The following is a 17,757-nucleotide window of genomic DNA, read 5'->3' on the forward strand; positions in this document are numbered from 1 at the left end:
TCATTTATAACAAATACTTCAAATATTCCATAAAAACAGAATTGTCAATTTTGATTTCATGGTGACTTTAAGATTTAAAGCCATACTTATCTTAACACACAAACCAATAAAATGTCAGTCACTGTTGCCCTTTTTCAGTTAATATAATAGTGTGAGAAGACAAAGACATATTTGAGTCCTCTGTCTAATCTCCACAGAGTCATCAGCCTGAATAGGCTACGTCTGGCTAATAATGATTCTTTTATTGTGGTGTGTGGCACTCGGGTAATAGATTTAAATCTTGTGCATTTGCCCAAGTACTTCCTTGTACCTTATAATGAGCTGACTGGACTGTGATACAAGAAAAAAAAGTCATGTTTTCTGACTGCATGTGTAAATTCTGACTGTGGTTTAGTGGATTAGCTTCCTTGTATGATTTCTGGGGATGTGAGGGTTGGTATAGCTGGAAGAGAACAGATTGCAGACTGAGGAGAGCAGGGAACACACTTACACACACAAACACACACATCTCCCTGACCCTACATTACTTCAGATGTTCTGCTTTACAGATAGAGAGAAAAACAACCCAACTCATATTTGTGTGTCTGTATTTGTTTTAGGGATGAGAAAACAACAGAACAGAGAGAGAGAAAAGGGACAGAGAGAAAGATTTAACCTCAATTATCCTTATGAGCATAGACATCTTACGAGTAGCTGTGAGTAATGCTCAAACGTCAACTGGATTGGAATAATATCTCCTGGAGCAGACCTCCCAAAACCCCTACAAAAACAGAAAATACAAAGGACTGCAATCCTACCAACAACTAAGGGCACTCGCTCTTTCTGATTTAGAACATCTTCACATCAACATGAAGTGGAAACTAATGCATTAATGACATGAATTTATACATGTTGATAAAGAAAAAAACAGTCCTTCACCAAATTAAGGAGGACCCCATAAAATCAAAATTGATGTTTTGCTCTGTTTTGTATATGCTTTCTGTTCCTGGAAAATGGTCCAAAAACTGCAATATGCAGTTATGTCAAATCAAATGATCTTTACATTGAGAATGGTCCCTAATACCACCTGAAACTGACTAGCAAGTAACAAATGGTGGTTTGTGGCTGTGACATAACTAAAGCCTATTAGCTTTTTATAAAAAGGGATTCTCAATATGCCCTGCTCTAATAGAAAATATCAACACAGGAAGAGAAATGTGCTTATCAAGTCATTCCATGGGGTCCTTAACACACATCTTACACCACAGAAACATAAACTGCATCCCAATTCAGAGGCTGTATCCTTCGAAGGCTGATTGCATCACAGTGGCGTGACTAAGGCTGTCCTAATTCGAAGGCTCCTTCAAATGTGGTCTTGAAATGTGTCTTTCGTTAAAAATAAAAACTTTAAAGTGGTTTAAATATTGACTTACATCTCACTAAGATGATTAACTTTAGAAATAACGTTATACAAACCAAAAAACTAATGTTTTGGAAATGCTAGATTAACATTACAATAATGTTCTGGGAACCAAAAACTAACGTTCTGGGAATGTTAGATTAATGTTAGAATAACATAATACAAACCAAAAACTAACGTTCTGGGAACCTTAGATCAATGTTAGAATAACGTTCTGGGAACGTTAGATTAACATTAGAATAACGTTATGAGACATTAGATTAATGTTAGAATAAAGTTATACAAAACAAAAACTAACGTTCTGGGAACGTTAGTTTAACGTTAGAATAACGTTATGAGAATGTTAGATTAACTTTAGAAATAACATTATACAAACCAAAAACTAACATTTTGGAAACGTTAAATTAACGTTAGAATAATGTTCTGGGAACCAAAAACTAACATTCTGGGAGCGTTAGATCAATGTTAGATTAACGTTAGAATAACGTTATACAAACCAAAAACTAACGTTCTGGAAAGGTTAGAATAACGTTAGAATAATGTTATGAGAACGTTAGATTAACTTTAGAATAACGTTATACAAAACAAAAACTAACGTTCTGGGAATGTTAGATTAATGTTTGAATAATGTTATACAAACCAAAAACTAACATTCAGGGAACGCTAGATTAACGTTAGAATAATGTTCTGGGAACCAAAAACTAACATTCTGGAAGCGTTAGATCAATGTTAGATTAACTTTAGAATAACGTTATACAAACCAAAAACTAACGTTCTGGAAAGGTTAGAATAACGTTAGAATAATGTTATGAGAACGTTAGATTAGCTTTAGAATAACGTTATACAAAACAAAAACTAACGTTCTGGGAATGTTAGATTAATGTTTGAATAATGTTATACAAACCAAAAACTAACATTCAGGGAACGCTAGATTAACGTTGGAATAATGTTAAGAGAATGTTAGATTAACTTTAGAATAACATTATACAAACCAAAAACTAACATTTTGGGAACATTAGATTAATGTTAGAATAATATTCTGGGAACCAAAAACGAATGTTCTGGAAATGTTAGAATAACGTTCTGGGAACGTTAGATTAACGTTAGAATAACGTTATGAGAACATTATATTAACTTTAGAAAAATCTTCAAACCTTAATAAGGTAGAGTGTCCTATTTAACAATGCTAGGGCTGACTTTCGCGGACTTCAAGGGCTAAAAGCAGCTAACCACCAGCAGATGGCCTTGATACTGCGAAGATGGAAATTATTATATTGGAGTGAATTCAGATCCTGAAATATCTTAAACACTGGCTATTAGCAATAAAATAAACAGCTTAATATAGTTATCTATTTCTATATTAAAAGTAATTACATTTTTGGAGATTCATCAAGTGTTTATTTACAGTATTTATTTTGTTTAATCACATTACATTGTCGTTGTCATTTAGCAATAAGCAATGATAAATGTTGGAACTATAATATTTTAGAACTACATTTGCCGTGTCTTCTGGGAAGCAAAATCAGCCACTATAAGACAGACTATCCTTCAGAACTACTCACATCAATCCTGACAGTAACTATTTAAATAAAGAATCACAGAGTAAGATAACCTGACAGTGAGAGGTGATTCTGCATGCTAATCTTACAAACTGGATTCACTTGCTACAAAGGAATCTTTATATTAATATATATTCAAAAAGAACAGACAATATAATATTCTTAATAAAAAGAAATGTAATATTAGACTGACTGACTATTTTATTGCTATGAAGCTGTGGTCAATCATATCACTTCTTTTTGCCCCCACGTCCACTTGACTGGACCACAATAGGGTTTTTCTCTAGCTCAACCTGTTCGACTGTTTCAATAGGTGGCTCCTCCATTTTCTTATGTGACACCCCCTCGAGGGTGCGAGAACGGAATGCGTCACGAGCCTGCAGCATCTTTTGCCGATATGCATCCATCGTGTCCTATAACAAGAACACAAATGCAACTATTTCAGAACCATATTTTTTTTAAAATAACATGACTAGAGTACTATGGTACAGATACATTAAAAACATTTGTTTAATGTGGTGTAAATCTGCAATTAAAGTATTAACACACAAACCTGAAAGCCAATGTAAGTCTCCAGCTGTCGTTTCATCATTTCCTTACGTGCAATTTTTTCCTGTTTACGCTGTTCCAGAATATTGTCCCAGATCAGACGGAAACTTTGGAACTTCTCAGAGCGTTCCCTCCTCTGCTCCTCCTCCACCTCTTCATCCTTTAGACGAGGCTGCGGCAAAGACTTCCTTTAAACAAAAAGACAGTGAAACAATGAGAGAAACTTTGGGGTCAGCGAATATTTTTTTTATATAAATTATTTTTTTATTCAGCAAGGAGGCATTAAATTAATCAAAAATGTCAGTAAAGACATTGTTACAAAAAAATACCTATAGATCTTTTGAACTTTCTATTCATTTAAGAATGCTGGAAAAAAATGTATCACGGTTTACACAAAGATATAAAGCAGCACAGTTTTCAACAATGAATAAAATAGCAACAATACTAATAATAATAAGGAATATGGCATAATAAGGAATTTCTTTGGTTTCTTCCAGATTAGCATATTAGAATGATTTCTGAAGGATCATGTGACACTAAAGTAAAAAATCCGCTTTGCTATAACAGGAAAAAATTACATTTTAAAATATATTCAAATAGAAAACTGTTATTTCAAATTGTAGTAATATTTCACAATATTAATGTTTTCACTGTTTTTTTTTTCATAAAAAAAGGCAGCCTTTATGATCATGAGACTAAAAAAAAAAAAAATCTGTACCGACCTCAAACCTTTAAACGATTATAATATAATATAATATAATATAATATAATATAATATAATATAATATAATATAATATAATATAATATAATATAATATAATATAATATAATATAATATAATATTTTGTACCTGATAAATGGTGTATAATCAATATAATTGTTGCCAGTGTTCTGTGTGAACTCTCCACTCTGTTGGGACTGAGGTTGTGTGTCTACAAAATCCAAACATTGAAATACACACACATGAACATATTATGCCATGTACTAAACATGCCCATATAAAATGTATTAAACACAATCAATGTATGTAACCCGTCTCTGCTGCAGGTTCTGTACTCTCTGCACGTTCTTGCAGCTCTTTGAGATAGCGCAGTCTGGTCTGATGAGCCTTCAAAACAAATCAATCAATTACACATGCAGAACTGTTTGAGCACACAGAGCTGATTTACTTCCCTTTTCAGTTATGTAGTACCTTTGCTGCTCTGCCGGGCTCCGCTGCTTCCCAGGCCAGTTTCATGGCTCTGATCTCCTCGAGTCTCTCAGTGTCTTTCTTCACTTCTATACTTTCCGCCTCACTGTGGTCACTCACCACACGCAGAATCCAGTGGGGCTTACTCACATCCAAACTCTGCACGCACAAACACGCAAGTTGGTATATATACACTACCATTCAAAAGTTAGAGGTCATTGAGATTTTTTTTTAATGTTTATGAAAAAAGGTCTCTCAAACTCAACAATGTAATATGTAATTTATTCCTGTGATGCCAAAGCATAATTTTCAGCAGCCATTAGTGTTCAGTCACATGATCCTTCAGAAATCAGTCTGATTTGGTGCTCAAAAGTGTATGCTTATAACTCATCCTATTAAAATGTGCAAATATAAAGTATCACTTTCCCACAAAGATGCACTGTATCAGAGCTTAACCTTAAAGACCTCAAGTGTATAAATTCAAACATGATATATTACCAAGTAAAAAAAAAAAAAAAAAAACTTTGCATTTCTGTGTAGCACATTGAACAATATTCATGAGAAAATCTCTTTCTGCAAGAGAATATGGGGGCGAATGATTTAAATATAAGACGGGACTTGATACTGACATTGAAATATATATGCACAAGCACACAGTGACTATACTGACTTGGTCCATAATGAAGCTTGACTTAGATGCTTGTTTGTCCTTTTCACGTTCCTTGGCTTTGTGGGTTGATTTGGGAGCAGATTTATGGCCTTCTTTGTTTTGTTGGTCCGTATCCAAGGACGTGGATGCGCCATCCAAAATATCTCCAAACACTGCCCATTGTAAAACAGAGAGATCAAACAGACAAGGTAATACAAAATGACAAAAATATTGAGGTCTAAAAAAATGTTGTTGACATTTATTTAGCTATATGTGCAGAAACAACTATTATGTAAGCCATTTCCAGAACAATCTGTGCAACCCACTGGCATTTTGAAAATAGTAATTATTTATAAAAACTAGAATGTATTCGCACAAAAATATTAATTTAAAAACTTTTACATTATAGTGTTTGATACAAAGCATCTTGAGGCTTTTAGAAATGTAAATGTACATGTAAATCCTGCTAGATGGCAGTATTGCTCTATTTAAAAACTGAACTCTAAATCTCTTTTACTTTCTTCAGTTATTCTAAGTGTAAGGGTACATCCTACTGGACAGTTTACTTAGGGCACCTACAGTCTCCATAAGGACACCATCACAGAACCCTAATTTAATCTGAAGTCATATGGTACTCTCTGACAGCATAGTGTTACCAACATGTCAGTACTCTCTACTCATGTCAGATCACTACTCTCTGTGTACCCCCACTCACCAAGAGTCATATAATGACATCACTGAACCAATAAAACTGAGAGCTATTTTGGATGTCTTGAATGTGGATTATATATACACATAATTATTATTATTAATTAATTATAATTAAAATGAAATAAATAAACTGTACATATTAATACATAATATATAATATTATTATATTATATATCATTAATTACAATAATCTATACACTATAATATATATATATATATATATATATATATATATATATATATATATATATATATATATATATATATATATAATTATTATTAATTAATTATAATTAAATAAAATATACTGTACGTAATTTATTTATTCTTTTTAACAAATATGTGCATATTATATATATATATATATATATATATATATATATATATATATATATATATATATATATATATATATATACACACCTTGAACATTTCATTCATTAATATAGTTTATTCACTATAGTTTAAAAAAATGGACAAGATCTCAGAGTTAAACTGTGTCAGACAAAGGTCAGGTCAAAGTGTCTGAATAATTTTTGGTTCCAAATATTTATCAATTTTACTGGTAGTCCACTGTATGAATCATTTTCGGGTATATGTCACCGTTTACTTTATTCTGCTATCCTCACTTACAACTATGCCTGAATAATTTTTGGTTTGACTGTATATAAATATATGTGAAAACAACAAAATTCTGCACAAACCACAGACACTGACAGCATTGAAAGCAAGCATGGCAGTCATTCCAGCCGAGAACCTAAAGGCCAGCCATACTGTATGTATTCCATATGAGGTTGAGTTCAGTGCACTGGGCCTGGCTCCCATGTGCATTTATTGATTGGTGTGCGTGGTAACTGTTCAGGGTGGCTCCTGCTCCACTGAGAGCCACTCAACTGGGTTAATTCAATTCTTTTTCCTCCAGAAATACTTCCCAGAGCACCAGAGGGCAAAAGCCAACTTCATTTGACTTCCCATTGACCCATTTACACAAGCTTATCTGAAAATGAAACGACAGGCACGTGTGGTGTGTCACACACGCTAGTGAAAGTACAGTGCACATGCTGATGTACACACACTCATATCACTGATAAAAGCCCAAACAGAGACATTTAACCACCTAGATTAATCTAAATTATGGATGCACAAAAAAACAAAACAAACAAGGAATACATTTATTATCAAGGGACCAGGAGGACAAAAGAATCTTAATATTATTACTAGAGCCAGGCAATCATGCAAACTAGTTCATTTCCACTACCTCTTCACAATACAAGCACATCCAATAGAGTAGTGCTCTCTTTTCCTTTCCCTCCATCTCAATTCTTCCAATTTCCATTTCTATGAGCTTCCTGCTTATTCATCTTTCCTCAGTAAAATCAAGGCTGTTTGCAGCCCATCTATGCGCTGACCAACAGCAAATGACCTTATGTCATCCATCCAAGGGCAAGGCAAAACGCATTTCATCAAGCAGATGAATTTAGTAGGCTTCCATTATATTTTTGACAGCCAGCCCTTGGTTAATCAAAACAACACAGGTGGGATGAGAGTCAGACTATTCAGAGCGCTTCAGACTGAATGAGAAAAGATGAACAGAGATTTAAATCACACACAGCCAGATGAGTCCACGACAAGGTAAATATTATGAAGATGAAAACAAGCAGTGAAAAACATGTTCATTAAAAATAAAGAATAAAAACAGGAGTTTGCAAAATAACTAAAAAAACATTAAATTACATTAATTGTGCAGTACAATACTAATCAAAACTAAATGGAATAACAGATCAGATGACTTTTTTTCGACAGTTTTTGTAATTTTGTTGTATTTTTCATTTAATTTCTCAAGCCTGGCTTCTACTTAAAAAAAAACAAACAACAAAAACAAACATTACATAAATTGATGACAGCAGCCTGAAGAATTTAGAATCTTCTTTAGCTGATACAAACAACCTCAGACAACATGTGAGATTCGATGGCATGAACCTTGCAAATGTCAGCAAGCAGTTGTTTTCTGAAATGAGTGGATCCGTTCTGAATCATCAGGGCTGGATCAACCAGAAATGGCATATTTTAGCACATTTCACTGTTAAAAACCACAGTATCCTGTGTTGGTGTGCTTTGGCAAAAGGAGATTGGCTTGAGTTGAATCTTTATGGTAATTTGATATTATTTGATGCATTTGTATAGTGCCACGTTTCTATCATCATCGGCAGATGGTGCAATTTATTTTGCTGTTATAACTGATAAACACAAAAAATAAATGTAAAAAAGTCAATAAATATATAAAATATTCTAAAATACAATATACAGTAGTCAACATTTGAAGTGCATCAAAACCTTTCATCAAAGCTGTCCTTCTTCTTAGGACAACTTAGTTCTTAGGACAATTGTGATGAACTTTTTTGATCCACTTCAAATGTTGACTACTGTATGTATAATTTATAGGTGCCCTAGAATTAAAAATTGAATTTACATTGGCATAGTTGAATAACAAGAGTTCAGTACATGGAAATGACATACAGTGATTCTCAAACTCCATTGTTTCCTCCTTCTTATATAAATCTCATTTGTTTAAAAGACCTCTGAAGAACAGGCGAATCTCAACATAACACCGACTGTCATGTAACAGTCGGGATCATTAATATGTACGCCCCCCATATTTGCATATGCCAGCCCATGTTCAAGACATTACACAAGGGCAGCCAGTATTAACGTCTGGATCTGCACAGCTGAATCGTCAGACTAGGTAAGCAAGCAAGAACAACAGCGAAAAATGGTAGATAGAGCAATAATAACCGACATGATCCATGATAGCATGATATTTTTAGTGATATTTGTAAACTGTCTTTCTAAATGTTTCATTAGCATGTTGCTAATGTACTGTTAAATGTGTTTAAAGTTACCATTGTTTCTTACTGTATTCACAGAGACAAGAGCCGTCGCTATTTTCATTTTTAAAACACTTGCAGTCTGTATAATTCATAAACACAACTTCATTCTTTATAAATCTCTCCAACAGTGTAGCATTAGCCGTTAGCCACGGAGCATAGCCTCAAACTCATTCAGAATCAAATGTAATACATCCAAATAAATACAATACTCACATAATCCGATGTATGCATGCAGCATGCATGACGAACACTTTGTATAGATCCATTATGAGGGTTATATTAGCTGTGTAAACTTTGTTTATGCAATGATAGAGTCGAGAGCTCGGGAGGGGGTGGAGAGTGCGAGCAATTAAAGGGGCCGCAGCCTGAATCATTTCTAATTATGCCCCAAAACAGGCAGTTAAAAAAATTCATTAAAAAAAATCTATGGGGTATTTTGAGCTGAAACTTCACAGACAAATTCTTACTACATCAGACTTATTACATCTTGTAAAAAAACGCTTGATGGCACCTTCCATTTCATCAATTAGGCATGGTATATTTGTCCAACATACTGCATTATTCAGTGGGTAAACGCAGTTACAAGTCTAAAGGCCGTGAAAAACCAAGTCGACGTCAAAAAACTAACGGAACAAAAGTCGATTGCTTAATCATTCTTGTTTACCATTTTTAATATCAATCAAGCAGTTTACATTCTTCATTCCAGGCAGCTCATGTTGTTATGAAATATTTTGCATATTGGAATGCACAGGAGGTATGAAGTAATTATAAGCTCATCTTAAAATTATAGCCCTCAGTCTGTGCCATCTTAACTTCTTTGCTCACTTTCATTACTTTTGCTTATATTTTTGTGCACTGACTCATTCGTTAAATTGAACAGCCAATCAGAGTGATCTCTCACACTGACAACTTCAAACTGCTGCCGACGTGTGAAACACACCTCAAAAACTAGCCTGACAGATGCTCACCATCGACCGAACATCAGCTTGGTGTGTCAGGCCCTAACAGCCTGAAAAAAAAACAGCTGTTTAGTAGTGATAGTAGTATCTAGTGTAAGATTGGCCGTACCTCTCATTTCACTGCGCTCTATGTCTCTGAGTTTCTGGATGAAGGAGGAGAGAGATTCATCTAAAGGCCAGCTCTCCTGTAACACCTCTGCCTGTATATAATACTTATGAAACTGTAAGACACAAACACGGAACAGCATAAAAAGTCAGAATGTAAAAAAGTCAGTGCACAAACAAAAGAACATGTAAAATATAAATCCACAGCCATCAGCCATCTACATGCAAAAAGGACTGATTTCAATAAATAAACATAATCTGAAAAAAAAAGTACTTTTTCTTAGAACTTTGCAACTAGAAGTTTAGATGCCACCACACACACACAAACACACACAAAAGTGACAGCAGAAGCTGTCTGTGGTGACAGGTACCAGTGTGTCTTTAGGGTGCTGGTCACTCCCTTCCTTTCCTCCACCCCCTCCTGTCACTCTCCCTTCTGCTGTAAGGCTGCCCTGATCCTGCCTCGCCCCCGCCTGGGCCACAGAACCGCCTGCAACCAATACACACACACATGCAGACACAAATGAACACCCTATAAATACACTCTAGAGCTGGCAGAGTTGGGCTGTAGCTAAGTAACTGAGACAGTGACTTTATAAAGTGAATATGTGTTAAGTCAAAATGTGGAGTGGGTGGACAAGAAGTCTTGGAATAAAGGAAAAGAAAGGAGTATAAACTATACCTTAGATTGTGTGAGTCTATGGGGATATCACAGTCTGTGTGTAACAGACTGCATCTGTGGTTTATTCATGTGTCGAAATATGTGCATATGTGAATGTCCATATATTGTTCTTAATTTGATCTATTTTAGGTCATGTTAAGCTTAAGATAGATTGTTGTTACCTGTTTTTTTGTTATAATTAATTATTTCTTATACTATGGGGCTTCTCGAATCTGATTGGTTGACCAATGTTCTAAGGTGTGCTATTATTTTTAGGGAAACGCACGGCTAAAGTAGTTCTAGCAGGTCTTGACCGCATTACAGTTCCATATTAATTCGCCAGATGTTTTCAGTTATTTCAATAGGTCCAACATCCTACAACCACAAAAGAAACAAGTCGCACAACGACATCGACCAAGCAAATAAATATACTAAAAAACAGGATGAAAACGACAAATTATTGTCATGGTTTTTTGCCACAAAATACGTTTTATTGTGTCCTGAAAGCACATAGTCTCTCACGCGCTCTCTGTCTCTCTCTCTCTTTCAAACATACACACGTACTGTATCTTACAGACACACACTTGCACAGGAACGTTTGGTCAGCGCTGCTCTGACGAATCAGTAAAATAGTTTAGCAACTTAAGGTAAATGACTCACCAGTGAGGTAATAACTGTGCGGTTCTTGCGATAAACTTTTAGTTACGCTATTAGTAGAGACAGTGCTGCTGTTAGAGACGCACAGATCAGGTAGGCTAATTCACATATGCTGCTTATTCTCTCTCTCTTTCTTTCTAACTCTGTTAATAACTGTATCAACTGTATTATTCTGCTATCAAGGCTCAAGCCTTCGTTTCTAGTTCTGAAAAGACATTTTGGAATTAGCAACAGAGGCTTGGGATGAGATGTGTAAGAAATTAGTCCCACACACAAGAGTGTTTTAAAGACAAAAACCTGACAAATGTCTTGAAATACAACATAGGAACAGTGTCTTGAGGTGTTGTAACTGTAGTATAAGCGGAATAATTGACTCCAGGCCATTGAATTCTTAGAAATAATGCACACCCGATATGTAATAACCACCTCAATTGTGCATTATTTTCTAAGAATTCAACGGCCCGGAGTCAATTATTCCTTACTAATCTAATAAATGCATTTTTAATCTCTACAATGCAATGACATTCATACATTTTTATTGTTTAATAAATTGTCCTTTTATTTTTCTGGGACCACTCTGTATACACAAAGTTTGTGGTCAGTAAGATTTTAAAAAAAAAATTACTCAGCAAGGATGCATCAAATTGATCAAAAATGGCAGTAAAGACATAATGTTACAAAAAACATTTATAATGTTCAAAAACTGCTATTCTTTTGAACTTTATATTAATTTCAGAGTACTGAGAAAAATATATATCACAGTTTCCACAAAAATATTAAGCACACCTCTTGCAAACATTGATAATAATAAGAAATGTTACCAAAGTCCCTTTAAGATAGTGTTAATCTATAGTCTTTGATGTTACCTGAGCACCAAGTCAGCACATTAGGCTTTCAGATAATTAGATTTTTAAATTTTTTTTAAAAAAATTATTTTTTATTTTATATCACATTACTGTATGTATTGTATTTTTGATCAAATAAATGTAATTTTGGTAAGCATAAAAGACTTTTCAAAAAACGTAAAAACAACAACAACAACAAATCTTACTGACCCCATAGTGCATATAGTTTATGTGTGTGTGTGTGTGTGTGTGTGTGTGTGTGTGCGCACACGTTTTTGTGACATTTCAGGACACAAATTTGTATAATGACATAGGTATGACATAGGTATTACAAGGAGAGGGTGACTTATGAAGACATTACCCCATGTCTCCACTTTTCAAAAGGCTTATAAATCATACAGAATGAGTTTTTGTGAGAAAGTTAAAAAGTGTACAGTTTCCTGTGATGGGTAGGTGTAGGGGTAAGGGTAGTGTAGGGCGATAGAAAATCCAGTTTCTACATTACACCTATGGAATGTCCCCACAAAAACAAAAACTCAAAAACAAACGTGTGTGTGTGTGTGTGTGTACAAACCATTGCTGGCTAAGAAGCAGTAGACTGGGATGGTGACATGCCCTTTGCCCTGACTGCTGGCGACCTCTTTCTCATGGTCTAGGATACTGAGTTTAATGTAGACGTCTGATTTTGAGGTCTGAAACTGCACAGTAGCACTGTGATCACTGGAGACTTTTATCACATGTCTGGTAAGAAAAACACACAGTTTAGATCAGTCTTGATGCAACATTACTGTCCACTTAAAAAATCTATTTTATTGCAATGCTGTGCAAAGGTAAAACCTAAATGGTAACTTGGAGCTCTGCAACAAAAAATATGAATATAGGCTAATACTACGATTTATGCATGTGCTAACCTGCAGATGATGTTCTTTTGATTAGGAATGTAGTAACCTTTCAACTCTTTCACTGAAAAGATATTGCTTGGTGTTTCTCTGGCCAGCTGTGGTAGAGGTTCTCGGGAGCCAATCAGACGCATTCGCCATTGTCCTCCAAACACAGGCGAGTCTCCAGTATGTGCCTCAGCTACAAATGTATAACCACCCTACAGAGTGTGAAACAAAAGACATACAATATAAAAAAACAACATGTGTATGTACAAAAAAAAAAAAAAAAAAAAAATGGAGAAGAGTTATCTTACTGACAAAGACAAACCTTGTTTGGTGTGTATATGTATGGCTCCACCCTGTTAAAGACTCTGGGGATCTCCTCTAAGGTGTCATTATTAATGACATGCACAATACATACAGGAAAAGGGGAGAAGATCTTAGGAACAAGCAGCATGTTCTTAGGAACATGAAATACCTCCCTGGAAATGAGAATTGACATAAAATGTTTAATCAAAGAAAAACACAAGGAAACACTGAGCTCACTGTATGTATTTCTTAATAAAAGTGTTTTTGTTTTAATAAATAACTGTTTTACATTGCTTTACATGCAAAATGAGTGTTCCTGACCTGAAGATCAGAATCCAGGAGTTTGCTGCCTCTGGTATGGGCACTGAATAGTCAGTGAACGTTATTCTGTTGTACTCGTCCTCTCTACAGGGGTACAGCTCTGCTATTCCTTCACCATTAACAACCATGTGTCTACCAGAAATGCACACTTAGTACTGGATAAAGATTCAAGCAGACAAAAACCGACCTATGACACCCAGATTGTCAGAGTTGGCTGGGTTAGGCTACAAGCGCTGAGAGAAGATACCACCCACCCACCCACCCACCGAGCCCAGACACATGCCACATTCACCCCCCCAGGCCAGAGGTCACTCTCTACAGACCCTCCCCGCAACTAAAGCCAGGCGCACAGAAAGTAAACAGCAGATGGTACCACCGAGGGACACAATGGAGGAGAAAAAATGCTTCTTTAAATTGAATAATTCACCTCAGTAAAGATACAGCATGTTTCTCCATTTCTGATTCCACAGGAGCCCACATCTCTTGCAGAGTCTTAGCGACGCTCAAATTTTCCTTGGTGCCTAAGAACACACAAACAAACACGAGCACACCGTACGTAATAAGCACTCATAAAAACCCACAACGTTCACCTTGGAACTGTGAAACTGGATTGAATAACATGGTTAGATTTTGCCCAGTTTTCGATTAAAAGATGATGCAGAAAAGCCTCTGTGACAGATAAATGAACCCAACAAATCTCAATCCCTCTGCTTCTATAATGCCAGTCATTTTACCAGCCAGGTCTGGCTTTGTTCATTAAAATATTCTTCTATCCTCTCTCCAGGACACATAAAATGATATTTATTATATTTGCCTGTCTCTTGTTAAAGGAGAGCTAGAACGAAAACTGCCCCTAAAATGAAATTAATTTCATTCTGGCAGGTAGGAGACAAACCATTCTGAGGCTCATTTGTGAATGAATGTCATAATGACATAAACTCTTTCAGAATACTACAGAGAATGACATTCATTCAAAAATGTGGAACCAATCCAATTTTGAATTTAATGACTAAATGTACCACTTCTAAAATTAGTGTGTTCTATCTTCAAGGTCTGTTAATTTATTATTATTAACAGTATGTTCTATTATAATATTTATTCATATTTTGAATTAGCTTTCATTTTTATATTTTCAGTTTAGTTTACGTTTAAGTAATTTTTATGTGCTTTTTTTTTTATTTGTATTTTAGTTTTAGTTAATTTAGTACTCAAATTTAAACATTTCAATTAACAAAATTTTTTTAAATATTTAATTAAATAAATATTAAGAACACAAGATAACAACTGCATCTTTCTTTCCTGCACAACCAGCTCATAATATTGTGGATTTTCATAAATTCATGGTTTAGTGGCAAAGTGGGTGTGACTGCTGAATCCACACTGTAATTTCCACATAATGAATGTTTTTTTTTTGTTTTTTTTTTTTTTGATGTAACTAGAGCTTGATGAGCAACAGTAGGATCTTTGGAGACTTAAAAGTTATTTGAGCTTCCCAGATGCTACTGCTTCTTGAAATATACATTTACATTATCTTGCTCAGTGAGATTCTGCTACATCCTTTATGCTTTTTATTCTTCTTCTCACTTTCCCTTTATTCTTTCTGATACTGCTACATCTTTCTTTCTTTATCACTTTCTCTCGGCCACTCTCCCTGTCACTCATGCTGTCAGGCTGGGGATGGAGTGATGCTTGGAGGTATGGAGCCAGATGGAGAGAGAGATGGAGAGGTGTGTTATTCTCTCTGCTGTCATACTCGCTTAGAATGACTGGCAGCTTCATTGATAAGTATGAGCTCCAGGCCCTTGCAGCTCTCACTCTCTCACAAAAACATAAAAACCCACAGAACAGATGTCAGACATAACTGACCACAAGAGAATGGGTATGAATCAGATTGCAAAGACAATTGGTATAAATTCTTGAATCCACTGTCTCTTTTCTTCCTTTCACACTAGGTATCATTAGATCCATTTCAGGTGAAGCTGGGCTTTACCTGGTCTTGCTGCAGTAAGGATCTCTCTGACAAGGTATCCCTTCCAACCTGCCTGCAGGACTGTGGCTGCCTGCATTTCCTTGTCTGTGGCGTGCCTGCCGTTCCAGCGCTCTGGAGTGTCATCTATTACAGGGTGAAGAAACATGTGTACATGAAGTCATGCCATGATCAAATCCAAAGAGAGACTCTGTTAGCCCCACATGTCAAAGACAATTCACCTGATCGTGCATCCATGGCTTTATCATTGCTGCCATGTGGCAATGGGTCTCCCGTCAGAGTCTGTACAGCAAACAGCTCCTCAGAGGTCAGTTTCCGCCCCAGAGCAGAGCAGAACATATGATACACAGCCTCGTTGAACACCTGTATGAGACAGAAACAATACATAAGAACAATACAGAGCATAAAAAAATATATATAAAAGCAATATACAATCTACTGACCTCTATTTTATCTATTAGTGAGTGTGTTTGTCAGGGTTCGCACAGATACTGTAAAATGAAATTCCTTTCAAGGACTTATCAAGCACTGCTTTTTGGCAGACAATATCTTTCAAAATGTAAAAAAGGGAAATAAATAAATAAAAATAAACTAATAAAACAAGATGGTACAAATAAAGTGCAGCACAAGCAATGACTGTGGTAATGTTAACCATTGAAAGGATACTAGGATACTTATTCAAACTGATTTTTTCTCCCATGAATATATGATTGATCTGAAGAATGAAAGCTGTATCATATACTTGGATATTTCTATGAGCAATATCACATTCATAGCCATGCAAAATGGCTCTATATCTATATCAGATGAGCTGCAGCATTGATTTTGTGTGAAAAGATTACACAAAAACTCTAATTTCACATATATTGTCTTTCAATATAGCACTTTTCAAATATCTTTTCATAAATATGGCTGTTTTCAAGGGTTTTCCAGGATTTCAATTTCAAAAAGTCAAATTCAAGTACTTCAAGCTCTTTAAGGACCTTGTACGAACCCTGGTTTGTCTGCAAATTTAACCAGCCATTTGGCACATTTGTCACTTCTACATTTTTTTTTTTTTGTGTGTTCTATTCAGTGTCCACTGTCTGAAGTACAGAACGATGCACTAATTTGTTCAGTGAAACAAAACAAAATGTAACTTTAATTGTAAAAATTAATAGTTAAATATTAATTAAAGATTAGGAATGAAAGATGTGGAGAAAAAAATGCATTTTAAATTAAACTATAAATACAAAAGATTAGCTATGACATTTCACGGCTGCTCACTGGTACAATGGTGTGAACATTGCTGATGAGTCATAAAGAGCTCAGTTTCAAATACTGAAAGAGCACATTTTATTAATTTAAATACTGACTGTATGTCAGTGGATGCATTTTATGGAAAGAAAATCCAAAACAGTTTTGGTTACACAGTGTTCTGACAGAGAGTACATGGTCCCAGGGGACCGTCTCATAGCACTGACCCTGTATATAACCCACCCCTTGTTGCTGTATGCCTACACCATGGGTCTTCTCAAGTTCTTTAGTGGTTGATGGTAGTTCCTCTGGATCCGAAAAGCAGCTGATCACTCGACCCAGAGCTCTCGCGATCATTACAGCCTGCTCACAGAACCTCAGACTCTCCTAGACAAGGGCAGAAGAGAAATGGAAGGCACAAGAACTGACAATTTCATTTTTGCACAAGTCCAAATATATGTGCTGTTAGAGGATATCATGTAAAGCCAATGAAACCCTGAAGTTTGCATACAGAGGAATTATTATACTCTGTATAGAATAGGTGGTACTGATATGTTGACTAGTGGCAGAACTAATCAACTATTAGATGGTGCAACCTCAGAGTGTATATGTGTCTGTGTGGTAATGTGGACTTGCCTTGTCAAGGTGTGGCATAACAGTCTCCTCATCACCAAATACGAAAGGAGACATACTGCAGAGATGTAGGTGGACTGAAAATGAAGCACTTGTGTGCACATGAAGAACATGACGCCTAATGAGAAGAAACAGTGATGAATAGAAATGGTTGCACAGGGAGAAATGTTGTCATTGCTCTTACATTGTAAAATTTCAGTTGTTCCAAAGTTAAATCTA

The 17,757-nt window shown here is 35.4% G+C and overlaps 1 protein-coding gene across 2 annotated transcripts in view; it reads right to left on the reverse strand.

Moving 5' to 3' along the window:
• Positions 1-2,580: 2,580 nt before the first annotated feature.
• The window catches only part of adgb (androglobin), a 48,536-nt gene continuing 33,359 nt past the window's right edge, over positions 2,581-17,757 (reverse strand). For both annotated transcript variants that reach the window (XM_067383075.1, XM_067383076.1), the window contains exons 19-35: positions 17,542-17,656; positions 17,149-17,292; positions 15,891-16,032; positions 15,673-15,795; positions 14,110-14,203; positions 13,683-13,814; positions 13,381-13,534; positions 13,083-13,270; positions 12,746-12,912; positions 10,380-10,498; positions 10,013-10,124; positions 5,367-5,518; positions 4,700-4,855; positions 4,540-4,615; positions 4,358-4,439; positions 3,512-3,695; positions 2,581-3,371 (exon numbers count right to left, since the gene is read on the reverse strand). In XM_067383075.1, the coding sequence (XP_067239176.1) occupies positions 3,189-3,371; positions 3,512-3,695; positions 4,358-4,439; positions 4,540-4,615; positions 4,700-4,855; positions 5,367-5,518; positions 10,013-10,124; positions 10,380-10,498; positions 12,746-12,912; positions 13,083-13,270; positions 13,381-13,534; positions 13,683-13,814; positions 14,110-14,203; positions 15,673-15,795; positions 15,891-16,032; positions 17,149-17,292; positions 17,542-17,656 (2,323 nt within the window). In that variant the 3' untranslated portion in view covers positions 2,581-3,188. The remainder of the gene's footprint in view (positions 3,372-3,511; positions 3,696-4,357; positions 4,440-4,539; positions 4,616-4,699; positions 4,856-5,366; positions 5,519-10,012; positions 10,125-10,379; positions 10,499-12,745; positions 12,913-13,082; positions 13,271-13,380; positions 13,535-13,682; positions 13,815-14,109; positions 14,204-15,672; positions 15,796-15,890; positions 16,033-17,148; positions 17,293-17,541; positions 17,657-17,757) is intronic.

This window comes from Chanodichthys erythropterus, chromosome 4 (genome assembly GCF_024489055.1).
Source record: "Chanodichthys erythropterus isolate Z2021 chromosome 4, ASM2448905v1, whole genome shotgun sequence".
NCBI lineage: Eukaryota > Metazoa > Chordata > Actinopteri > Cypriniformes > Xenocyprididae > Chanodichthys > Chanodichthys erythropterus.